The sequence below is a fragment of the Apteryx rowi genome, unplaced genomic scaffold (genome assembly GCF_003343035.1).
Source record: "Apteryx rowi isolate R43461 unplaced genomic scaffold, aptRow1 scaffold_367, whole genome shotgun sequence".
Taxonomy (NCBI): Eukaryota; Metazoa; Chordata; class Aves; order Apterygiformes; family Apterygidae; genus Apteryx; species Apteryx rowi.
Window position 1 is genome coordinate 835,532 of NW_020450163.1, and position 26,691 is coordinate 862,222.

Below are 26,691 nucleotides of genomic sequence, written 5' to 3' on the forward strand. Positions count from 1 at the left end.
TAGTCAAGCAGCTTCACAAAGAGGAAGACCGATACTTTCACAAAACAGGGAAACGAGACTGTCAAATGCCACAAACTGTCTGGGGACTTAGGGTCTAAGAYGTGACCTGAAATTAGGTTGTTGAGTTTTACTCTTTTCTTTAAAAGTTGCTACTACTTCAATCTGACAGCATCCACTTCCAGCCCTGAACAGCAGCAGGGTCTGATTTTTTTTCTAGTTATCTCAGCCTTTGCCCTCACGGGTAGTCATATGTTTGTACCTCCACTTTTTGGTGATTAAGCTTCTACATTTCAAGTCAGTTACTATTTGGGATGTTGGTGCTGAGCGAACAGACCACTCCACCCACACAGCTGTTTCAGACCATTTTCCCACGTAAGGAAACAAATACCTCAAGATTTCTTTGGTAGTTCAAAAAAAAGGGTTCTTTTGTTTTTTGGGTTATTTTTGTTTTTTACATGACAGCTATTACTACTGTATTCATCATCATCCATCCCTGCCCCCAGTCCATTTTAACTTCTGTTCTTTTTAAATCAGTGTTACTCATTCACATTTTTTGTGGATTTAAAAATAATGACTAGTATTTCAAAAGCACCTTCAGATTTTGTATGAAGACCTTATAGTACTGGATTTAGTAAAGATCTTAAGATACCATTTCTGTCCCACAGAGTATTTTAAAGGCATTTAAAGGTTAACTGCCCACAAGCATCCTGCTACAAGCCAACACAAAGCACAAAGAGGTAAGAGAGGAGAGTGAATGAGATAGCTAGAGACAGGCACATCTGGCTGGACAGACTAGGTGCTGGTGCAAGGAGCCAGCACTGAACTGGGGACTTTTTTTTGTTTTGTTCTGAGTCTCAAGCCTATTAGGACTTGCATGCTGTTGCGTGCATAAGAAGTATAACGGAACTGCAGTGAATGTTACAACAATCACATAGGCCAGTATGCATAAGAGGTCAGAAGGGCCAGATTTCAGTAGTATACAACTTGCTTCTGAACAGTCTTCACCAATTACCTCTACAACTGTAGCCTGAAAACCATGAAAGCCATTAAAATAAGACACACTCTTTACTTCCAGAACTTACTCCCATATTCAAGTTTTATCCTAATTTAGCCAAAATGTAGCCTTAAGTAAATATTATTTTGACCAGCAATACATACTATAAAGGCAGCCACAATGCAGAAGTTAATGACAGCAGCCCTTTTCAGGGAGAACAGCCAGAGGAAAGAGTTGGATCAACCATGTAGTGTCAGTTAATTTAGAAAGAGCACAATCCCACAGAATGTAATTTTTGTACACTAAGAACTGCTGAAGTTGTAGGATAAGTTTTAGTATCACCACTACCCTGGACTTGAATTATAATTGAATTATACCCCAAACCCTCCCATGATCCAAACAGAAATCTTAGAGGTGCTTTAATTCCATGCTAATTTACAAGCTGTTACGCCTAGCTAACCCAGAGGTGTGGGCTCAGATGTGGACCGCAATTCAACATGGGCTGCAACTTGTCAATTTGAAACAAGAAGGGAAAGCTCACTTGCTTTGATGGCTGATAGTCTTCCAGTCCCCCTTCTTCCATTCCCTTTTACAAACCAGTCCCCTTGCTGCTGAATACAGCCTAAGAGGCCATTTTGGAGCATCTCAGACCAAAGAACTAGGATGGTTTCCAAAATACCCACAGACAAATTGTGAGAAGACAGTCATGGAGACAGGACTCTGTCTGTGTGGATGCCCACGCCCAAACAGACTAAGCTAGGTGTTCAGACTTGCACATAGATGATTCAGGCTAGTTGTATAGAGGAAAAAAATAAAATAAAGTCAAGCTTCACTTATTAAAAAGTAGTTTCTCCCTCAAGTTAGACTCTTTATATTCTGCCATATCTTGCTATGTAATAAGATTATACAGCAGTCTTGAGAAGAGTTCCAGCAACTGCTCATCACCTCTTTACAGCAGATTTTGCAGGTGAGGTTTCCACTATCAGAACCACAAACAGATTTCCAGCTTAAAGTTGCTTCTTTCCTAAGCATCAGTCTTTTTTTTTTTAAAACTTCTTTTAAATGAGAATTTTAATTATTGAGATGTTTGATTAGAAAGGGAAGAGAAGAAAATCCATGGTAACCTGCTGTCAGACAGCTTACATAACAAAATGGCTTGAGCAGAGATTCTAGTGGTTTGGGCTCCTGCTGCCTCCGAAGTGTTTATCCGAGACGTGTGTTTTTCCCGTTGCACTGCAGTGATTGTTTGGCTGGACTGGGTGATGGATGGTGGAGAAGATTGTGTCTGGAAATATGCTCTGAAGTCGACAGGAAGCTGAGGAAGCCCTTGCCAGCACTTCCTTCCTGTATACAAGGGGAGGACAGAATGGGAAAAACCGTGGCTGTCTCTTACCCTGAGAAAAGTGCTACCCTTCCAGCTGGATTACAGTAAAAATATTTTAATCTTTCACAAGATTATAATATCCTTCCTCTCTAAGTATAGCTACAGTGGTAGCAAGGCTTAGATAATGAAACAACCTGAATCTAAAACTTATTAGGTAACTACAGAAGCTGGTGCTGGAAGCTGAACACAGATCCAAATTTGAAGAACGTTATCTTCAGCCAAGTTATAATTCATCAATGGATCAGACCTGTCTAATCCAATACCTCGACTCCAAGAGTAACTGGTACTAAGCACTTCAGAGGAAGATGTAAAATCCATAGTAGTAGTATGTTGGAAATGTGTCTCTCTTGACAGCTTCAATCTAGTGTCTGTTTCTTAGAGAGTGGATCTAAACTTAAGGTGCAATATTTAATACCTCTACAAAAATAATGTTGCAATGAGCAAATTTGAGTACTGTGGCCATCTATCTACGCATTTCTCGTGAGCACCCAGGATGGTTTGTGTTAGAGACTTTCCTACAATGTCTTTTTTTGAAGATCCTGCCTCTGAGTCCTTTTGAAGATGATTCACAAATCTGCATGACATTCTGCCACGTAATCATCATCTGCTCTCAGGAATAAAAACACGTGCAGAGTATTAAAGAGTGGAAATTCTCTCTCCTCAACCCTGTGGTCAGCTGGGCAGTGTAGAGAAGAACAGATGATATCTTTCTCTTCCATGCTGCCACAAAAATTTTCCTACAATTTTCCATTCTTGAGCTCCCAGATTCAAATCCAGAGATGACAGCAGGATCCTTAGTATAGAAAGGCATTCAAAGTCCCAAACTTGTTGACCTGCTCTGTCTACAACCATGTGGATTGTGACAGTAAGAGCAGGGCACAAGGCTGGTATCTATATGAGGATTGCTTTCCTTGCTATCCCAGCAATGGGATATTCTAACAATACCCTCCGGCAGATAGTCTGGATGAGTTTGTCCAACTGAGCCTGAAAAAGAGAGGAAGAAACTCTCATGAATCCTGACAAAAGAAAAAAACCCAAACCTGTGAGCAAACAGCTCTCATAGCAGCCTCTATTTCTGAAAAAGGAACTGGACAAAAAGGCCTCACCCACAAACCAAGAGGGAAGAACAATGGAAAACATGAAAAAAATCTCTCACGTCAGAAATAAGAACGCCCCTTTCTACATCCAAAAAAGCATACAGCTGAGGCAAGAGCCTGGGATACTGTTAGGCACTGCTTCTGGATTACGTGTCTTTCAGGCTTTTCTCCTTTGCAGAAACTGCCAGAAGTAATGGATGCTACTGAATGCCAATAACCAAAGATGGGGAAGGAAGAAGAGAGGAAAATTTTGGCAGGACTGAGCCAGAATAAGTAATAAATTCCTGCCCATTCAATCTCTACCCCAAGAACCCTGACACTGAAACTTCATGGGACAAAACATGACAATGGTATGTGTATCTTTCCCGAGTCTTGTTTTATAGGGTAAAGCAATGAATAGGGGAAAAAAGAAAACAGAAAATCTGAATGAATTGTGAAATACACTATAATAAAAAACATATGCTCTTTTTCATAGGTAGGAACTTATAAAAAGCAATTATTACAAACATTTTCAGCCTGGAATGTAATTCTAAGATTTCAGGTATCTAGACGTGGTCCTAGGAAACCTAGATTCAGTCACCTTCATGGCATTCAATTTACCACAGAATTCACAGCTTTTGCTCTGCTTGTGACTCATTTTACTCCAGTAGAAGCTAGGAAAATAAATGAAAAGCAAACATGCTGAAAAAACAGAAGATGCATGAACATTTGGACAAGCTAAAAACTCACCACCAGGCTGATCACTTGAGTTGCTCTCCTGATTCATCCTCCCTAGGATGGCACCAAATTAGGATGCTGTTAATGGTCTACAGCTCAAAGTTGGCAGCCAAAGCTCTTGCTTCTGAAAGGAAAAATCCAGAGTTACTATCAAGCTATAGCAACTTCATCTGGTGTGACAAAGGAAATATCATACATATGGTTTATCAGGTGTTCGCGCCTAATCAAGGTAGTGGAGAAACGGTGTGGGCATATAACATTTCATAGAAATGATACACACAGCCTGAAGGTCAGAAAACTATGTGGGGACTTGGTGAACTAAGTCAACCAAGAAACACTGAGAAACGGCATCTGAAACCTCATGCAAGTCATTACATGTAGTTAAAACCATATCTGGCTTTCTGGAATAATGCAAGATTTACTGTCAGATCTTAACTGAATAAACAGGAGTCTCTAAAGCTGTTTACTTGCCTGAATAACAAAATCTAAAAACAGACCTATGCAACCCCCAAAGTGGACAAACAATCCACGTGAAAACATTTTTGCCGTGGTTAAACAGCTCCTCCTCTTTGTTTGTTCACCCTTCCACTCATCACATCTTGACTGTGGCAGAGTTGGGAACAGAACCCAGGTCTCCCAAATCCCAATCCAGTGCCTTAACCACAACATCCTTCCTGCTGAATCACATTGTAGAATTGTTTATCAGGAAGGAAATTCCCCCTCGAGAGTACTCATACTGAGTGTGCTGGTAGAACACAAATGCTTAGAAAAATACAAATGTACTAGGGAAAACAACAAGTGATTTAAGTCACTGTCCAACACACTGAAGATACACATCAGATATACTGGGTTTTGTCACTGTTAGCAGCAGTGTTTAAAACACCATACAGGACATCATATGGCGCCAACAACGCATCTGGATGTGGTCAGAGCCTCATGCTCTTCAACAGATGACACTTAACTTAGAAAACATCCATCCCAGGTTTAGCATTGGGTAAAAATCAGCCTCAGAGGGGGCACTCAAAAGGTTTATAYTCTTATCAGGTGCTGCAGACAGCATCTTCAGTAGCAACACACACTAAGTTACTGACTGCAAGCAGCACAAGTATGTGATCTAGTAGGTCAGAATTAACCTCAACATGTCATACAAGCAGTGTCTTTAAGAGAAGAAAAACAAAGACAGACAGATGCAGGAGGGGCAGGGGGAGGGACACCAAAAGTGGAACAAATATTTAACCTAAACACCATTTATCCCATTAGTCTCCTAGAAAACACAAAGGGTCGTAACTCAGTTGTGATCAGATAGAGAATACAAAACCACYGAAATGGCAAGTTCATGGTCTGGGGCTTGGATGAATTCGACTCTGCTAAGTTGTTGGGCAAGGGAGAAGAATCTTCCCCACTTGCAAGCAATGGCTTTTCAGGTTGCCTCCCAAGAGGCCCCCCGCCACAGTAACTGCCACAAACATGCATTTGGGCAGATTCCCAGAACTCTGACAAGATTTCTTTTACACTCCTTAACTGTTAGTGTACAGAAATTCCAGAAGGACTGGCTTTTGAGGGTCAGGGAAACAAAACCAAACCCTCAATCACAACGTCCTGGGGTCAAATTCATAGATCCAGAGCAGCTTTTATCTGACACATCGGATATGTCTATCTGTCACCGCAAAGCGGCCTCAAAAGCAGCCTGGAGCGAGCCGTGCTCTGCCTCCTGTGCATGCCAGACAGCCAGGGGCCAGGTCAGGCCATCAGTGCAGACAGAAAGGCTCTCCTGGAGACACCAGTCCCACTGAAAGGCCCAGTCATCTCCACAGGGGAGCCTGGTCTGAGGGCAGCCATCACCCACACTACACATACACCTCTAAACTTCTGCTCCCCAAGACTATCTCCTTCGTTGGCTCATTAGAGCTCCAAGGATACACTAACTCCCAGATCCCACCAGAAGCCTCTCTCAGATGGGCTGCAGAGAGTATTGGTGCTCCTCCACAACCAGTGGGGAGAAAAAGGCACCTCTAGGGAGCTGACCTGAAGCAGATGTCTCTAGACTACGCATTTCTCTGCTAACTCCCTTGAGAGTCTCAGTGGCTACTTCATGTGATGGCACCTSTGCTCCATTAGCTGAATGCCACCCTCCACCACTACTTTACACCACAGCTGAATATAATGGCTCTGCTGGCCCATTAGCACCTGGAGAAACACCCCAGAAACAGTCAGGCAAAACACCAATATTAAATGAATTCAAGTGTCACCATTCTGAAGTTTGGTATTTCCATCCTGAATTGTGGCATCTATCACCTACTCATTCTTTCCGAGATATTTTAATTGCCTGCAGTTTTAACAGTTATCTTAAAATTTATCAGCAGTGCCCAGTGAAGAGGCAATGGGCATGAACTGAAATACAGGAAAATCTGTTTTAACATATGAAAAAACTTTTTTACTTTGAAGGTGATCAAACACGAACAGGCTGATCAGAGGGGCTACCTTATTACCCAGAGATAAGGTCTGAGATTTCCAGAGAAACTACTTTGGTATCAGAGTTTGCTCCCTTTTCCTTACCCCAACAGGGAACATTGTTTGCTACAGAATGCCTGCTTCAGTTTAGTTCTGCAGCAGTTTGTAGCTTTTCAGGTCACTGGCATTAAACAGACACATCCTATAGTTTACTAAAGTGAAAGTTCCTTGATGAAAGACACTTTCAGGCACTTTTTTTTTTTCGAACAGTAGAAAGTTAAAACTGCTCCTCAGGGCTTCTTACAACCATGAAGTTATTTAAAAAAACCCAAACCTTGCCTTTTTTACACCATATTAGAGCAATTTAGGAATTAATGTTAAAAGCAGTTCAACTGTTCTTCATTAAAAAGGCTGTTTTCTCATTCTTCATATGCTGTTCTTGTACTCAGGCTCAAGCTTGCTTTTTTCCTGTTAGGTCAGCCTAACCTAAGGTCTAGGTCAAGCATGTTCAGAGGGAGAACAACTCCACATCTTCAATCTTGCATGATGTTCTCATCAATTTACAGTGGTGAATGACAGCACATTAGAAGATAATCACTGTCATGTATTTGTTCTGCTTGATTCAAAGTATTCCTCATAAGAAAACCTGCACAAATAGCTGAAGAAAAAGGCTTCTGCAAAGAACTGCAAAGCTGCTTCATTGAAGACTCCCGATTTCCCTTTAGAGCAGCTGTTGCTACTGCTGAGCTCTTCATCTGGGGACTAGTGCCCCACAGGGGTGTTTTGCTTCCTATTTAAGCAAAAAGAGTTAATGCTTGTAACCAGTCATCCTGAGTAATGCACACAGTCTGAAGTAAAATGAATGAATGTCTAGTAAACCTACAATAGCCTCCACTAACTCTCCTGTTTACAACTGCCTCAAGGGTAAAAGCAATGTCCAGGTGGATGGGAAGGCTTTTTACTCTGACACACTGAGTTCAGAGTCCTGCTTCCTTACCAACAGCTGAGGCTACAACAAACACCAGACAGGGAACTGAAGGCCACCAGTTTCCTTTTGAGCATTTTCAGTTCAAGCAGGGCCATTGCAGTGCTGGAGCAAACATAAGAGAGAATCCTGAACCCTGAGTCTGGGAGCCGCACAAAGCAAACTAGGGAATATTTCTCCTGATATTTTCACAACCCTCTGTTGTCAACTCCTGCGACACTGTCTCAGGTCTTGCAGTAGTGGGTGTTTTTCTTGAAGCCGTCCAGCTGAATTGAAGAGACTGCATAAAGATCTCCTCTCTCCCCTCAGAAACAACACAAAAATAAAAAGCAAGTTTCTATTCTGCTTGATTATGGAGTWAGATTTGAAAATGTGAAGTGAGAGTAACCTAAAGCTTTAGAAACAAGATGACAAATGCTAGGAAGCAATGCTTATTTCTGTTTGTTTCAAGACTGACTTCTAAGCTTATTTCACATTTTTGCAACCTTTTATTGCTTTTGCATTACAGAATGCACAGGCATACAGAGGAAAGGTGTCCAGCATCACAGATCCCTTTCCAGAAAGAAATGACGTAGGAATAGTAAGGCGGAAGTCCTAACAAAAGCATTATCCAAGACAATCCACTGGTGTTTTTTCATTGAGTTTTGCTGATTTTGGATCGTGCATTAAATCCAAATCAGCAGTCCTGGGGCCAGGTTTGGCTTTTAGGAGCTCCCATCCACCACCACAAACCCAGCAACACCTATGCCATTCTGCACAAGGCACCAGCTGAACTACACCACCTGAAATCTCTCTGCTCCATGCTTATAATCACATCATCTCAGACATCAGTTTGTCACATATCATTACCTCCCTACCTGAGACTATTTACAAGCAATTTCAATGGCCAAAGTTATTCCAAAGTGGAAACAAGTTACATATACTAAATTCCTCTTCATAGAAAAGATTGAAAAGCAAACGTAAATTCCAAACTATTTTTACATAGTCATTCCTTTATCACATAAGCCTTCTAACAACCCAGAAACTGAACCTTCATTTCTCTGTGGTAAGGGTACAGGAAAAAAAAGAAAAAAAAAAGAAAAGCACTGATGTTCCCCCCCCCCCCAAAAAAAAAAAAAAAGCAGCAGAAGCTGCCAGCCAGTGCCTGCAAGCAACATTACCTGAACTCTGTGCAAAAGAGCACTTTGTTACCAATGGCCTGAAAAGGGCAGATCTCCACTAGACCCCAACAGACTGGCTGACAAGCTCACTTCTGGCCCATCTGGACATGGTCTGCCTAACATCCCGAGGAACAGCAGTGCAGCTGAAGCCAGCACTAAGTGTGTTATGGAGAACACACCAGGACAAGACCATACACCTAGAGCCTTCTTTTGTACTTTTTAAGTGTATTTGGTTTATGTAGCTCATTCTGATAAGGACAACCCTCTTTCTCTGCCCCAGGTTAACAGAATAGTCACAACACGATAATTCATTCTTGATAATTTAAGAATGTGAATTACCATTATTAGCATAATAAGATTCAGTGGAAGAGCTGAAGGCTCAAAACAGAACAAATACAGTAGAAATCAGCAGAGTTAGACTATTCTAAGACTGTTTCCTTTGCCTCATTCAGTCTGTCACTAAAACTAGAGAGCAGCTGACAAAATATAAACAGATGTCTATCAGTCTTTTAGATTATGAAGGCTACCACCCTCAGCATGGTGAAACCAGCCAGCTTGACAAGCATGTATTTTTAATGGAAGTTCCTGTCCAAGTAACTAACATCAATAAACAAATTGTTGTGACATCAAGGGCATAAATAAAATCTGAAACCTTTGAGAAAGCTCTGTACACCAGGGAACATGTCTTCCTGCATGCATGATGTACAGCACATCACTGGCATCAACTGGATACCAATCATAACACAACTGCAGTACATTGGTATCAACCAACTACATGAAGCAATACTCAAAAGCAAGGAGAAGTTCACATCCAGCCTGTCATAATCTCTAGCTGACTGTGCAAATCGCAGGACAGCAGCTAATTTCCATACATTTTACTCATGACAGTAGAGTTGACCCTACATGATAAAAGCAGTGACTTCAAAAGGCTTCAAGAAGGCTTCCCCTTCTAGCCAGGATAAACAGTTTACCAGCAGTGTCCAACTGAATTTAATGCAGCACATACTACTTCTTCCTTGCTGTACTGCTGAAAATGGAGTGGTTTATTCCAGAAGGTGGGCAAAAGCAACCTAACACCCAACTGTATGAGATGAATCCTGCTTTCCAAAGAAGGGGGAGAAAAGAAGGGGGAGGGAGAGAAATTTCACAGCTTGGACTTTAGTTTCTGAAAACCCAGTAAGACTTTTAAAACATGATGCTTCAGTGATTTCTGCCTCAAAGCTCTCCCATTTGAGGTAGACCATGACTCCTACAACATRTGCGAGTTGGCAGAAAAGCCCAGGCACATGCATTTCCACACAGGGCTTCTACTGCTGTCCTCCTCACTTGTGTCTAAATCCAGGCATTCTCCCACCAGGGCATCTGATAAGAATAACGTTTGCCCCTTTTCCTAGTAGATCAGAAGGGGGCACAGATAGGGAGGAAGAAGTAAATACAATCAATGATTCTTAAGTATTCCTGCAACCTTTTGAATTACTTGGAAGGCCATTTGCTATCTCACTTCCTGCAAGCTAATTGCAACAGAGCATCTAAGAGGCTCATTGCACCAAGAGAAGATCATCTGCCAACAGCCTCTCCCATGTCACCACACAGTTGCTCTGACCTTCTTCTGAAAGGCTCCCAAGAACAACCTGCATCAAGATCATCACCTGCAAATCTCCTCTCCCACCAAGAGGCTCCTGCAAAGCAGGCTGACAGCGCACACACACAAGTTTGTCTCCTCTACAAAATTCAAAATAGCTACTAGGTCTGCTGATCTCTGGCTTCTCTTATTTCCCCCTGCCTCCCCAAAGTCTTATGAAGTTCTCATACTTTACCAGCAACATGAACAGATAACACTCCCCAGACCAAGCCCTCCCTGCTCATCTTGTTCTTCTTACAAATTAGTTTCATTCAGTCTCTTAGCAAACTCGCCCTGGAAACAACCAGCCTAACTAAAGGAGGGGACTGCTGAAACACAAGGCCAACAGTTTTCTTGGCATCCGAGGTGTTTCTCCTTCACGGCTCTCTGGCCCCAGGGAAAGATGCCAGCTCTAAACCTCAAGGTGTTGTGGTTCACACCTCTTCTCCCTTTAGAGACTAAGTGAGTGTGAGTTGGTTTGCTGGTCTCTGGCACCCTCTACTGACAAACCACCACCGACCTGCCTCATTCCTGCAAAGCCATCCAGCATCTAGAACAGGCACAGATGTTTTTGGCTGGAAGGGCCATATCCTGATAACATACTCCATATCTCCTTTTCTATGTCAACATTTCACTTTGTCTAAATTCTTCCTATTTGTTTGCCCAGATCTTTCTGTAAAACAATACTAACCCCAGATAACCCTCCTTCCCCTTAGATTGCTCCACTAAGTGACCACATTGCATAAAGGAAGCCACCCTCTTCTCATATCTTTGGTGTTACCTCTTGATTTCTCATCCTTTTCACCTTCCAACACCCTCCAACACCTTGCTTGCAGCATCTATCCTCTACATTCTTTCCAAAAACGTATGTACCAGGGAGGTGACCCAAACTCTGACACTAATTTGAAGAATGAAGAGGGCAATAAACCAAAACACAATGCTCTCGCTTGGACATCAGCCAGCCATACAGACCCCCTACAGCTCATGCTTTTGATGCAAGATTCCCTCAGCTGGCCCTATCTCACGCTTCTCATCTACCATTTGCAACACAGCATCATGACTGCCCCACATTCCTGAGCTACGCTGGGCAAGAGGATCATGCAGCAGGAAAATGGCACCTGCGGCAGTACCTGGAAGGCAGAGCCTGGCAGGAAGGCTCTGTGCCATCCCATTTCTCCCAAAAGGGAAGATGTGATCACGTGTCTTTGCCACATACCCAACTTAAATCTTGTAACACATCCAAAGCAACATCTCTGCAAAGACATGCAGGTACACTGAGAAGTGTGAATGTGATTCAGTGCAAAGAGTTAATGACACCCAAACCCAGCAACCAGCAGATGCCAGAAGTCAAGGGGTTTGCTCAACTAAATCACTAATGTGATATACCCTGAAACATCTTGTATTGCACTTTTAAGATTTCAGTTGAACAATGAATACCAAGGATAACACACTGTGTAAATGCAATAGCAAAATATAAACCTAATCTTTTGAGATATGTTAGCTTTAGAGTTTGATTTTCAGCATTGTTGTCTTCATTTTTCTGCTCAATTTTTTTTCTCTGTGTGAGGGAAAGGCCAGAAGAATAAGCACTACTTCCCAGTTAGCATATGCTGGGTAAACCCAAGGGCAAACAGCAATCTCAGTAGACACTCATGCTGGCATATTCTCAATGATCTCCACTTCAGTAGAATTGCCCCCGAAGTAGTGTTTGGCTTTCAAAACAACTTAAAAAAATTAAGTAACCTTTGGAAATACACAATCACAGAATTTCAACCAGAATCAAAGTGTAAAAAAAGTTCTCAGCAACTAGAACAACAGGTCAATGTGGAACACACATCACAAATTTAATTCCAATTTGTTAGCCACTACAACGCATGAGATACAAAAAAGAAACTTTAAAATGCCAGCTGACTAAATAACCAAGATGATTGCCATAGTAACATGTAAATTCCTTCTAACTAGAAGATGCAGTGTAGTTACTTTAAATGCTGACAATTCAGTATCTCCCGAGTTCCCTTAAAAAATGAAGTATTTTTCTTTGTTTTACCATTTCCAATCCTAGAATAGCTTTGTATTAGCCCTGTAAGCAGAATAACATTGGGTACTTAATATGCAACTTTACTACTTCCTAAAACAGAGCCAGAATAGTTTCATTTTGACTTCTTCACAATTATTGTCTGTTTCCTAGTATTTTGATTACAAGTTTAAACACAACTGTTAAGCAATGAACCCAGCCATTAACATCTGTCCAGTACAGTCCATGACAGAGACCATTTGAAGATTTTTCTCCCACGTTGCTGATGAAGCTTCATAATCTTACATAAATCTACTCCCTGACAAAATCATCTTGCACTGAATTTTTTTTTAATGCATTAACCATYCTCCAGAGTTTGACACTTCCAAAAAGCTTTGACTGACAAGCTCTAGCACATGTAGCTGGGATGGTTTAAGACATTATCCTCACCAGCTGTTTGCCCTACCCTCCTCTGGCAGAAGATACTGCCTGGACAGCACAGCTGGCTGAAAGCCTGAGCATCAGATGCCTCAGTTCTCTACTTGGCACATTAGTGTGAACAGCGGGTGAAAGTATTTGGACTAAACTGCTGCGCTCTGAACTAGAGAAATGGAGACGCAAGGACACATTCCTTTTGCAGCACTAATAAACAGTGGGGGGGACAGTCGTGTCCTAAATTATTGCAGCTGTTTGGCCAGCAGACATGAGTCAGAGCCCTAACATACAAAGATCACTGCATGCAAGAACATGATCTGAACTTTTGCCTCCTGCTGAATGGTTCACTTTGGGGGGCTGATCTTATGGGATCACCAAGAGAGATTCTTCAGGCTTATCTGCACTACAAAGTTTTGGAAGTAAAATTATGTTGGCAAAAGTGCAGGGGGTGGGGAGAGAGGAAAAAAAATATGTATCACACCCTGACTGACAGATACTCAAGCAAGCTCAAGAGACAATTTTGAGAATCATGTCATTGAGGGAGGGAGGGTAGTCTGTCTTTGACAAAACTTTTTTTTTTTTTTTTTTTTTAAATAACAAGCTTTCTCTCTTCTGGGGACATTGCTTGAATAGCTTTAGCTGTAGAAGCAATACTAAATACACATGCCTTTGCTGGATGGATGAGTAATTTCAGCAATGCAGTTAAGTTTTCTCCATTTCAATCTGCTTCCCTTGCTAATCTCCCTTTCTATTCACTCAAAGGAGCTTAAACTATGCCATGTTGATTTCTCCATGAAAACTTTCATTCCAGACCATGTCTAAATGCTACTAGAATCAAAGCAGAATAATCCAATGATTTCCTCTCAAATTAACATTTCTTCTGTTATCCCTATTGTTAGCAAATCCCTCAAATCCTAACTGTCTACAGCTCCTCATCTACCACCCTCGTTCATAGTTATTAACAGGTTATCCACACTTGAAATAAGGCTAGCAGGTTTGTGGCTTACACAGGTTTCAGACAACACTCAAGTTTGTAGGTAGCTCCTTTTTCTTTCTCCTCCTAGAGTGCATAGTTTTAAGTATCTTTTGAAAAACCTTTAAGTTATGATGATGAATCAACCCATAAAATAACACAAATGTTATAAACATCATACTATTCTCCTTTAGGCATGGGCAAGAACTTCTGATTTACCTCTGCCAAATGATGTGGCATCTGAACAACTGGCAACAAATTCAAAGTTAAACAGGAGAGCTGTGGGCAACTGCTGGAAAGATTCAGGTTCACTCCCTTTTCATTTCAGCATGAAATGCCATGTGTACTCTGGGATGTTACAGTCCAGTTCACATCTTCACAGGGCAGCAAGTTAGCTTCATCAAGCTAGTATGCATCCACATCACTTTGCCACAATGCTGTACAGTTCCTCTTAAGCATTACGTACGCACAAGTCCACACTAGATCAAAGTAACCGCTGGAGAGAGCATTCTGGAGAAAAATCCCACTGCGAGTTTGCTTATGCAGATGTGTATCAGAAACTGCAGGGTCTGAAGAGTAAACTAAGAGGGAGCTATAACTTCTGCTTTGGTATTATTAATTTAGAGGTCACCCTTTTCATGCTGCTGCCAGGCACTGTGGAAGAGATGCTGCTGGTTGTTTGCTTATGATGGGTCAGTAGAAAGAACAGGATGTTATGCATTCTTTTCAAAATTGGCAGAACTGATGCATTTCTCAGCTAAAGAGAGATCAGGTCCTCAAGTTCTTTCTTAAACCTCAAAGGGGTTGCATGCTGCATGGGATCAGCACTTTGCAATGTCCAAAGGATGCACGACAACAGAAGTGTTGGGTGCTTTGGCTGATCTCCACAACAGAAGGTGCTCTGTTGCATCTGCTTGCCTCTACCTTGTCTGCATACCATTCCTTTCCAAGGCCACATGCTTTCTTGAAAGTTTTAAGAATAGCCCTAAAAAATTATCCCTTCCTTCACCTGTCTGCCTTAATGGCCCTCCATGCCAGGAAGCTAGAGAGCAATGCTATTTAACTACTTTTTTTCCTGTTTCAAAAGTGGAAGAGGAACACTAGCTATGCATGCTGTCTTAAGAAAGGCCCTCAGCAATGTACGTGCATTAGCTTGGAGATAGGAAAAAAATCCTCTCACTCCCATTCTTAAAGGAAGCTGTCCCAGCCTCCCTGCAGGTACTAACTCCTAATTCAGACAGGTCATATTTTACAGAAACTAAATGAGGGAAGATGTGCATAACCCTGCCGAGGCCGGAGTAGCCGCAGGTCTGCAGCAGCAACATTTCGGCACAGAACGAGGTGACAGTCCAGGCACCACAACTGCTCCCTCTGGTTCTGAGTACTGCTGCTATAGTGCTACTAAAAGCTAGAAACACACGAGTACTTACTGTCCACATCCACACACCTGAACAGAAGAATATTTCTTCTGTCTAGTTTCAAAGAGGTATATGCACAGCACAGATCAAGCTCGAAAAACATAAGCACAGCTCTCCCTGTAGAATGTTTCAGGGAGATGAGACCACAGAAAACATGTAGGCGTCCCGTTAAACAAGAAAGGGGCTATCAGAAAGATACACAACGCTGTTTGTGGCCATCCTGTGTGTTCTTCAACATGTTTGAGGTACCTTAGCACTCAGTGATTAACCAACTGTATCCCTTGCAGAAATGCAGCCCAGTTTCTTAAAGCACAGTGCATAACAGCATGATGGGTTGTGCCAGTCGATCTTCAGGGACTTCTGTCAGGCTAAGGACAGAAATAAGGTCCAGGAAAGTTATTATTTAACTTGATTATCATAGAGGAAATTTCTCACAGGCTGATGGTGTTTAGAGAAAGTGATGTATGTTTAAAAAGCAAAAAAAAATCCACAGAGTAGGGCAATGCTGCAAAGGACAGAAACAGGGGAACTGCCCAAGATGCAACACTTTGGAACATGTTCATGAGAACCTTAAAGAAAAAAGCTCCCTGAGAAGTGGGGTTTTCCTGTCCCAGTGAGGTTTACATACTGCGATTGAGGAAACCAGTAATTTTGTTCTCARTTAGGGGCAGGTAGACACAATGCATTTTAGGAAGAATTGCAATATTCCTTCCCTCATGCAGGTAAGCCTGATTGCACGAACACTCCTCACCAAGTTTCTCAGCTTCTCCTCAGCCTTCTGGGACACAAAAAGGAATCAGAGGCAACACGCTCAAAATAGAAAGTTGCAACCTCCTAAGAATTATTAATAACTTCAAATGCTTCCGTCTTCCACTGAACTACTGCTGAAACAATACTGTTTGTCAAAGCTGCGGGTGGTCAAGTTGGCACAGCTCACACTGAAGAGAAACTTTATCTTCACTGCTATGAAAGCACGAAGCAGCAGCCTGTGCTGACGAGAAACTAGATCTGAATTTCTTTCAGAGGGCCTTTTGCAGACTCCTGAAGTCTAACAGTTTGTGGAAGACAAGAAAACAAGGCAGGCTGCGGCAACACTGACCTGAACTGGAGACATTACACAGGTGGGATACTGCATTGACACTAAATGAAAAGCTGCTGTTTACTGGAGGGGAAACATTGTGCATCTCTACAAGGCTATAATGGAAATTCAGTAAGTGAGGCACTAATGCTGCGCTCCATAGTCTTCTGTAAATAGCAAACATCGGTCGTAAACGCTTCACCGTCCTTTTGCAACTCCCTTGTGTCCATACAGCGTCAAGCCGTATGTTGGTGCACAAAAGGAAAATGAGCAGAAAGAGGCCCCAAGAGGCACAAGGTAGTGTCTATGTTCAGATAAGATCTTTGAATCATCAGGCTGCAGCTATGTTTCTACATTTTAATTAATCTTAAGAATGGCAGTAACGGCTCATTTTCTTGAACGCTGGGGCAAACTCACCGCCCAGCTATTTTAAGAAAGGAACACTGAGAAAAGCTATTTGAGACCGAGGCATTTCTGACCTACGCTTAAATCAGTGTTTGCAGCTTTATTGCTGTTTCCCCCAGAGCTTGCAAGGCCTGAACGCGTTGGCTTGCCCAGCGCGGATAAGGAAGGACGCTGACGCAGGGTGCAGCCGACCCACTTGTCACACTCAGCAAACAAAGAAGCTTGCAAATGCGACATCAATAACTGGAAGATACAGCAGCAGCATGTTCCCGACGCTGGATAGTTAATCCTGATACGCAATCCCCCAGTGAATTTAAAAAATGCTTGATTCATACCATCCCTGGCTGTGATAAAACACCTACTACCTAACAACACACACTCCATGAGAAATTAAATTTAAAGAGTATTTGGCCTGTGGTCACAAAAGTTAGGAAGAATGAAAAGTCTCCAAGACAAAAATACTAGGAGGCTCAAAACACTACAAATAAGTGGTTCCTAAGTGATGGTTTAATAAAACAATGCAGCAATAGAAAGATTTTAGTAGCTTCCATAAAAAAAGTCATATTTGCTACAATGTTATTTCTTATTACAGACAACTCGTTATGCTAATCTAGTCACTATTAGTTTATAAAGGTGGATACCAATTTAAAAACAAGCAAACCATAAGTGCAGCAGGACATTAAATGCATATCATTTTATGGCTAGGCTAAAACACCTTACAAAGTACTGAATAGTGGCTTTATTTCTGTATACTCCTTTTTTCTGAGAAGGTATCCAGACTAGAATCAATACTAACACAAACATTTCAATATACTATCTGAATTCAAGATTTCAAATAGGATTTTATGGTCAGATTCAGAAGCAAGTCTAAGTTGGTGCAATATTGAACTTATGACCACTGCAAAACATGTTTTAAACTAAAACTTCATTGGTTTCACATGCACTTACCTACGCATAATTAATAATCCATTTACACAGACTCTCTTGTGGTCCAGTTCAGAGTCTGCATGAGGGAGTCTAACCTGGTGATGTCTGCCACACATTAAAAATAGGAAAAAAGCAGCAAGGATAAAAGTTATAAAGATAAGAGGACTGAAGATACTAGAATACATACATTAAAAATATGCCTTCCTAAGTATAGCTTACATCTTGTCATTCTTTCTGAATGCTCAGAACTGGTTCACAGGCAGCTAAATTATAATTTTGTTTCTCAGATAACAGAAACTTTATTTAATATGCTCACAGTAACCATCTCTAGGACTTGGAACAAAGCTCTGGAGACCTCCAAAGCACCACAGGAAAAAGGAAAAACAAAGTACAAAGTAGTACAAAGTACAAAGCAGCACAGAGAATGTGCCTGCCGTACTAAAAGGCAGATGCCTTCAGAGCACTGTATGTTTAGTCATCTCTTTATCAAACCCTTAACTAATTAAGCAATCCTCTTGTCAAAGAGGACAGTCATTGTTTGTGTGACCAGTGCCCTGTAAACATAATGGGATAATCTGCCTTTCTCCTTTTTTTCTCCCTCTATTCTTCTAAACAGCTGGGTGATGCTCTGCCTGCTCTCCAGGAAGTCTCCACTCATCTGTCATCCTTCCCCGCTAGCCGCCCACTGCTGCAGCACGCAGCATCCGAAGCCAAGCTTGAGACAATAACGCCTCAGATGGACCAACAATCAATCTGATACCGTGCCACTAAAGCAGGCCCAGGTCTCCGAAGGGCTGCACGAACAATTAGCAGGGAAAAAGAAGCAATTCCTAGATAGAATTGACCATTAAAGCCATATTGATCCACAAAGTGCAAAAGATGCTAAAATGTAAGCATTTCCAGTACCCTCTTTTGACTTCAGGACCAAGGAAGAAAGACCCTGCAAATGAAAGCTTTTATCAGATGGCATCAGGCTGGCTTTTACATCTGCACAGTTGCAGCAGCAAGAGCTGTTAGTCAACCATTAAGGATTCAAAAAGCCACACTTCTTAAAATGATCTCCAATCCCAGATACCCAAAGGAATAGCTCACCTCAATAGCTCTGTGTGGACATGCCATAATTAACAAAATAGTAGAGGGCAACTGTTTTCTTATGTGAAAAATTGGAAGTGAGAGTTTACAGTCTGCAAAATTCAAAGGTTTGATAGCACACCCTATTTACTATATTCCTCATGTAGCGCAGTGTCTCCCCTTTCAGCAGAATCTGTGAAAGGACTCTAGTTACTTTTGTCAAGAAAAGCTTTACAGTACAGTTACTCCATAGAAATAATGACAAAAAACTATTACCTGTCATAGCTGTTTTTCATTAAAGTTTCCATTTTCCTACTTACACCAACAGCATAACATAACCCATAATTTTAACACATTTTCAATAGGAAATTTGGAATAACCAGTATTTGAAATTTTGAAGTCCAATACAGTAGTCTAAAAGCAAAATAAATCACTTAGAACATGCAGATTTTGCAGAACTGTCATTCCTAGGACTCTGGAGGAAGAATCTAAGACTCCGGGCTGGAGGGACAGTCCTATTTCGAATTCCAGGTCTCATTCCCCAACCCTCTTAGGCATAGACCGTGCAAAGTCTGCCTGCTCTCAGCCTGAAAGCTAGCCTCCGAGATCAAAACGATGCCTCAACAAGAACTCAACAGAGCAATGGCAAGGGCTTCAAATGGCCTCACAGAATGTAATTAGTGACAACCAGTTTCACTTGATATCAGGAGAGTCATACCATGTCTGCTGGCCTGACTAGGAAGGCAAATGTGGTATTTCTGTATAAAAGGCAAGGAGGAGGGGGAGGAGGAGAGGAGAAGAGGGTGGGGAACACTGGGAATAGAAGGCTAAATGATATCCAAACGCTTTATCTAAAACCTGTGAGTGCCAAAAGAGAGCCCAAGGCCCTCTGCGGAMTACTGTATTGTGGCTGTATTATCATAAATACCACTATTACCAAAATCTTCACTAGATTTCCAGGCAAGACCTAAAAATTGTTTGGAATGCAATGAACAGCAGAGAACGAAAGGCCTAGTACACGCGGGACACTTTTCTTCTTGTCCTGGCCAGCTTCACAAGAGCCCAGCTTTGAGAACAAACCCATGGCCTGCTGCTCCATAAAGTATCCAAAAGCCCACTTTAGAGTGATTCAATGACTATCTAGAGCCCCGCTCCTAGGCAGGGCAGGAGAATGAAGCAAATTTGCTCCATCACAGATTCACTGAGGCTAATAAACCAGGAATCCAAGATGTTCAAGCAGTGTGCACCACTAAAAAGTACATGGATATCTTCTCTAGTTGTCAGTCTGCCTGATTTCATTCAGCTCTACCTTGAATGATTTGTCAAGTCTGTGTAAAGCTACTTCTCGTCCAAACGAGGCATAATGTAGATGTGCCTTTGCTCAAGATGGAATGAAACCCAGGAGAGAGTATGTACAATAGAAAGCCTGTTTCTTTTTGCACCACATCTAGACCACAGCAGGAAGAAAAACGCAAAACTGCTGTATTTTTATTTTTAATCTACCACCAAGAGAGATATTAGAGTCGTGCTCCAATCTGTACAAGTTCCTCATCTCTATCCAAGTTAAACTCAGCAAGTGTAAAGAAGACATCCCAAATGAAATATATCAAAGAAAAGCCAAAATGATGTTATCCTAGCAGAATTGCAAAAATTTCCGTATCTTTAACAAAACAACTAACAATATTAGCCTTAAGGCTCTTTTTCCTGCTCTCTCCTTTTTCTGTTTTTTTTGCCTCCCTCATGCTCCCTCTCCACCTCATCACTGCAGCCAAGTTTTAAACAATATACATGAAAACAGCAGCTTTCAATCTGTTCCTGGACTAGCCAAGTTAATGAGGCCACATGGCATCCCAGAGCACTCTGGAGGGAAGGGTTCAAAAAATGCTCGTTAGTGCAGTCTGTACTGCTCTGAAAAATGTAAAAAATTTCAAACCGGCTAGTATTTCACTTTCTTTCTCCCCTGATCCCCAAGTAAAAGAGCATTCAGATTTCCAACACATACTGTGGAAAGAATGAAGCACTTTTGAAAACAGTGAAAGACCCGTTTTCCTTTCTAAATTTAAAGATTTATAAATCAAAGCAAATCTTTTTCGAAAAAGCAGAACACTTCCTGCAAATTATACCAAAGCAATCAAATTGTTGTTGCAGAAACAAGTACCTGTTTTTCCTGACCTACATTCTCAGGTTGGCAGGAAATCAAAGTTCACGTCAAATTACAATAGATTTTGAACAGACTTGCATACACCCTCCAATCTCAGCTATTAAATCTGTTTGGGCCCAGTGAGTTCCAATTTCGTATGAAAGAAGGTACCACTTTCTAAAATTACGCATGCTCTGTATTACATAAATGCAAACAGCTAATCTTTTTGTTGCAATACGAAAAGGCAGAATTGATTTTTCCATAGAACTTTGGTCAGAGACATTTTCTTCTCTGTAAACTGCTGCAAATATTATCTAGCATATTTATAATAAAACACATGTGGTTAAGCAGACAACAAAAAAAGAAAACAAGTCTAGCTTTGTCCTAAAGGCCTTAAGATGAAAAGTCTCCCTGGTTATATACGTGCAAGACCTGCTCTTAAACACACAGCAGTGAATCCGTAGGGATTTCCACCTCTGCAACAGAAAAAGTGTACTGGACCAAGAAGAAACAGATCCCGAGAACCGCAGTGGTGGGACAGAAATGGAAAGAGTTATATTTGTGAGGACTCAACTCAGAGAGCAAAGAACCATAGTCAGGTTCAGAAATAAAACCAATCTTTCTATTGCAACTGGGCACTTTTTCCCCAATACTGCTATAGCTACTGTGTAGAAAGATGTGCGCCCTCCTCATCTTGACCTCTGGAAGTTTTATTGGCTGTTTGAGTCATGAACCATCAACGCTCTGGCTTTTGTAACAGTCTGGTTTAACATAAGTTTGCAAAAACTGTGCGTGTGTGTGAAGGGGACACATTTTAACTGCTTTATTTTCATGCCCATTTTCAGATCTCTGTAGTTTCACAATGTCCGTATTACACTAAAATTAGAATTGCTGCATTGCAAAACACATCCAAGACAAAAAGTTTTCAATTAAGCTCCCCCCCAATCCTAGCAGAAATTCTTTAAAAATGTATCTTTTTTTCAGGTCAAGTTAAGTACGTGTACAAATACACTTTGTACGAAATACCCTGAGAATACATTGGTGAAAAGACTTGACTTCCTATTCAAACCCATGTGAACCAGAAGTTATTCTTAAACATGTATGTTAACAGATACACCTTTCTAGTGCTGTCTCTGTGTACCAGACCAAGCCCAAAAGCCTTGCAGTACCCTGCTGAACTCCAATTACAGACCTACATAAAGCATAAGGAGCCAGACAGCCATTAGCAGCAATCTAAACAGTACTGTGTTTTGGGAACTGCTGTYTTCACTTATGTTTTTTTGATTTATACCTCATAACTGCAAAACTAATGAGATTCTAATGAAAAGTGGGACATTATATATTTGTTTCCCCCCTCCCCCAGGAGGTTCAGTTTATTTTCAGCAAGCATACTACTGATTAAGACAAGAGGTGATGGTCTTGAAAAGCTACAACAGAAACCTGTTTCCAAATGTGTTCTAAAATGCTACATTATTTTCCAGAGTCTGCAATTTCCAAAGTTCACTGCCAYTATCTAAGTTATTTTTATCAAATATTATTTTACTGGTCACAGCTACATAAACAATAAACATCTAATTTGAATATCAATAACTCTACTGAAATTTTTTACAAAACAAATAGCCACAGGGTTGACCTTTTTTCCTTCTTCGTTGCTCAAAACGAGTCACTCAAAACCCCTGACTGGATGTAGGACATACAAGTATTTCCCACTAGCTTTAAAGGGGGATAGGGACTTACAATTCAAAAACTGAAGTCAGGTCATTGGAAAATATATCTCTATAGCTCTCTTTACTTAAAAGGCTGTAAATCAAACCTGATTTGTTAGACACATTTAAAGTAGTATCCACTAAATCATATATGTTTCATCTCATATACTGAGTATCCACTAAATGACTAGTTGGAAAACGAAGAACTAATTTTATAATAACCGTCATGCTACAGAATCTGTATGCTAAGTTTCACATCTATAAAACTTTCCACAATAATTGTTATTCAGCCACACATTTGACATTTTCTGATCTCCACTGTTTCACATAATTTGTATGCAACCAAGAGTGTTTTTCATTGCATTCTTTCATATTCAATACAGTTCAGATAGTACAATGCCCCTAGAACGTACCACGTAGCAACATCCAGGAATACTCTGACCTGAAACTTAATCCCTCAATACAATAGGGACGTTGAGAAATGAAACACTAAACCAGAGCTTTTAAATAGGCATTTAAATTAGGAAATTAGTTCTATAAACATAAAGCATTTGAACTGTCCGTTTGTTATGGATAACACAGCAGGATCGCCAATTACAAAAGTCATGGTCCCCAAATTGGCAGCATTTGCTTTCCAAAGTTGCATCAAAACCCTGACTCCACCGCGCTGGAATTTAACTCCTCAAGATACAAAACAGATACACTAACTGCAAATTGCGTAGCAACAATTTTAAGACTCTTGGTCATAAATGCACTTTGACCAACTGTCTCATGGCTACACTGAATAATCCAAGATTAAAAGCTTTGATGGCAGCGGGCAGCTTCTACAGAATTTAGGTTTGCCCAGTCCCTTTTTTCCCTCCCTTACTCCCTTCTTTTCCTATATGCAAAAAGATGGGGTAGTAACAGCATCCCGGTATCCTTCAAGCATTTCACCCCAATGAACACCTGAGGCTATTAGGAGAGCATAGGATTTAATCCACTAAATCTAAAATATCATTTCCTTTCTGGAGGCAACAAACAATTCAGTAAGTGATATTGAAGCATTCAGCTGAAGAACAACATCCCCAAAGACTGGACAGGAGGGAGAAGCCGTTCCGCCCAACTCGACAAGCATCTCCGCACGCCGTCATGCCCTCTTCACGTAAACACAGGAATCTTGCTCAACTCTCACCGAGTGATCCTAACAAAGGTCACAACAACTACAGATGATTAAAAATAATCATCTGGCTTAGTAAGACAAAAATTAAAAGTAAATTGCTCAATTTCTTCGGAAAGGCCTGAGCCGCAGTGACGTGTTTCGTACAGAAGAGAATTTCAAGTGAAAAGATTACAGCAAGCTGCTATTTGTCCAAAAAGAGTTTCCCTTCTTTTAGCACTGTGGCATTCAATATAAAGCAAAGGGATTTTGTGGGTTTAAGACAGACAGTGCAACTGACTTGCTGAAGAGAATTCAGGAATCATCCATATTCTTATACTTCTAAGGAATTATCCACCCCAAAATCCAATAGAAATTAAAAAATGACTACCAATAAGGAAATCGCAGTTTCTGCGACAGCTTTAACAGACGTAAACTAACCACCCTATTGAATTTTCTTTTTTAAAAAGTACGGTATCACTGGGAAAAAAAAAAAGAAATGGAGCATTGTCAGCTCTTGAAATAACAAAGTTCTTTACATTATATAAAGCAGTTACAGCATACCATGAACAAAGTCTAACCACAGTATACCAGCACAAGAAGGAGATGATAAATTAGAACAATCAAATTAAACCTCTTGCTAAAGACTCTGAAAACACATACGGTGTTCTTCGAAGCTGTCGTCTCTTCATTCTTTCTTTGGCCTTATAAAAATATTCAGTTTAAAAGTATAGAGAAACAAGACAATACAATATAATAAATATCTACATTATCAGTGGCACTGTAATTACAGTGCTATGTTAACTGTAATTCCAGGGGCAATATCAACAGCGAGGCAGAAGTGTTCAAAAGAGCATCCAGCCCCAGAGTGAGATAACCAACATCAGCATTCGGCAGCACTGTATCTCAAACCAGAACTGGATTCTGCAGGGAGAGCTTGGATCTCACAAGAACTCAGGACTAAAACAGCCTGATTTAAACTTTTCCCATTGATTAAGCTGGTCTTTTAACACAGTCAAAAGTCAGAGCTGCTTCAAACCTCCTCTGCTTCCCCTTTTCCCAGGCTATAAAGAGGAGAAACTTGCTGGCTGAGTACACCCGTGGCTCTACAACACGAGGCTGTATGGCTGGCCCCACCAGATGGCACATCCTCAGTACTACCCTCCTCAACTTTCAACACTCCTAGCCTGACAATACAGGAATGGGAGCGGTGTGAGGGCCACTGCCAATATTAGTATGAAAAAAACAAAATGCATGTTATTTTACCTGGAAARTACAAATACGTCCATTTGGAGTTTTCAGTGAGGAATGAAGTCAGATGAGCAACTACTGTTTTGTAAAAGGCTTCCATCCCCAGCGTCATCACCTCCAAAAGACGGACAATAGCACAGAGACTAGAAGCCAGCAGGTGGGAATGGAAGCATAACAGGTAGTATTATCTTTATTTTTCAGCAAACAGAGGAAGATGGAAAGTTCCCACTACCATTAGGCACACACCTYGAGATTGCAGGAACTTTTTTTTTTTTTTTWAAAAAGCATTTAGCTTGACTACACAAGTGGTACTGTTATAGCTAAGTTGCTCTAGGTTTGTAAGTAAATTTCTTTTATTAAACTATCCCAACCAGTACAGTGGGAAAAATTAGGAAAGCTTTCAGGCTCAGAAGACCACCTTCAGGTAACACAGCAGAAGGGATTGTGTGCCATTTATATCTCCTTCTCCCTCCATCAATCACCTTCCACAGGTTATAAGCTATTTATCTGGCTCTTTTCTTCCTCCAGGAGAATTTATCGCCTTTCTCTTCTCCTCTTCCCTCTCCCCTCCTCATTACCGCTACTCCTCACTCTATTCCACAGGGCCCATCTCTCTTTCCTTTCAGAGATGGTTAAATGATACATATCTGACTGGACTTCGAACAATTGCTCTCAGCTGTGCTTAGCTTCAAGACAGCCGCTTTTATACAAGAACTCTATGGAAAAATTAAGAATAGAGCTTAAGCTTTTGTAAGAATGAAACCTTTCCCTTTTTTTCCCTGCAATACACTGCTTGGTTCCCTTTACAGCTTCCAGTTACTGTAACAAATGAGGGAGAGCCCAACAGACAAGAGCTTTCTTAACTATACACTCCAGCGCACATCCATCTTCAGTACTGTGAAAGCCAATAGTTCTTTGAAAAAAGATTGTATGTGGTCATGTAATTAAAGACTGTCATAATTCACACCCACATTGTGGTAGGTTGGTGTTGTGCAGGCATCCTTAACTCTGGCATTTCTTCATTTCAGGCTACTTGCATTTGAAATCTAAATAATGTTTTTTATCGTACCACACCATAAATTAAGTGTGTAGAAAAAAATAACGCCTGCAAAAATAATTCTTCAGAATGAAAGCCCAGTGCCATCCTTCGCTAGAATGAAGCCACAATCCCTAGTTTCTCATCCACACGACAATCCCTAGACAGAAAAGCATCCGTGAACAAGCTTGAGCACATAAGCACTCTCACTGTGCTTAAAATTAAGCTCATGACAAAGCACTACACGCTTTAACAAATCAAAGCTACAGAGAAAACACACAGGGCTGAGATCAAAGAAGAGAAGAAACTGTAAAGTAAATGCATCCAGAAAGGACTTAACTTGACAAGGCCATGCATTCACACCATTAGAGGTTGGAAGGTAATTTTTTTCTTTTTGATTCTTAAACCAGACAAATGAAGAATAATATTGACGCCATTAGCAATAAATAGGAGATAACTGCATTGTTTTCTGTGTTGATGATGCATACCTCAGCGTGCGGGTGGATGATGGGTTAGTTGCTATGGAGCTGGATCAAAAGAGGTTGTTAAGGGAACAAGCAAGAAAGGTGAAACCATGGCGGAGATAAGAAGCATCCCCGCAAATAAGCGACCAGAGTTTCTGGGTTCGTAGCTGCAAAGAGACAACATGTCAGCCCCCACCTCAGCGATGCAGCCGCTTTGCTAAGGCTA

General features: G+C 41.1%; 1 protein-coding gene across 3 annotated transcripts in view; it reads right to left on the bottom strand.

Annotated features, from left to right (window-relative positions):
- Positions 1-26,691, bottom strand: part of EXD3 (exonuclease 3'-5' domain containing 3) — a 334,835-nt gene that overhangs the window by 265,013 nt on the left and 43,131 nt on the right. For 2 of the 3 annotated variants that reach the window (XM_026073353.1, XM_026073352.1), the window contains exon 3: positions 4,205-4,316. In XM_026073353.1, coding sequence (XP_025929138.1) covers positions 4,205-4,241 — 37 coding nt within the window. In that variant the 5' untranslated portion in view covers positions 4,242-4,316. Of the gene's footprint in view, positions 1-1,535; positions 3,363-4,204; positions 4,317-26,691 lie in introns of all 3 variants that reach the window. The other variant, XM_026073355.1, reaches the window with a different exon arrangement.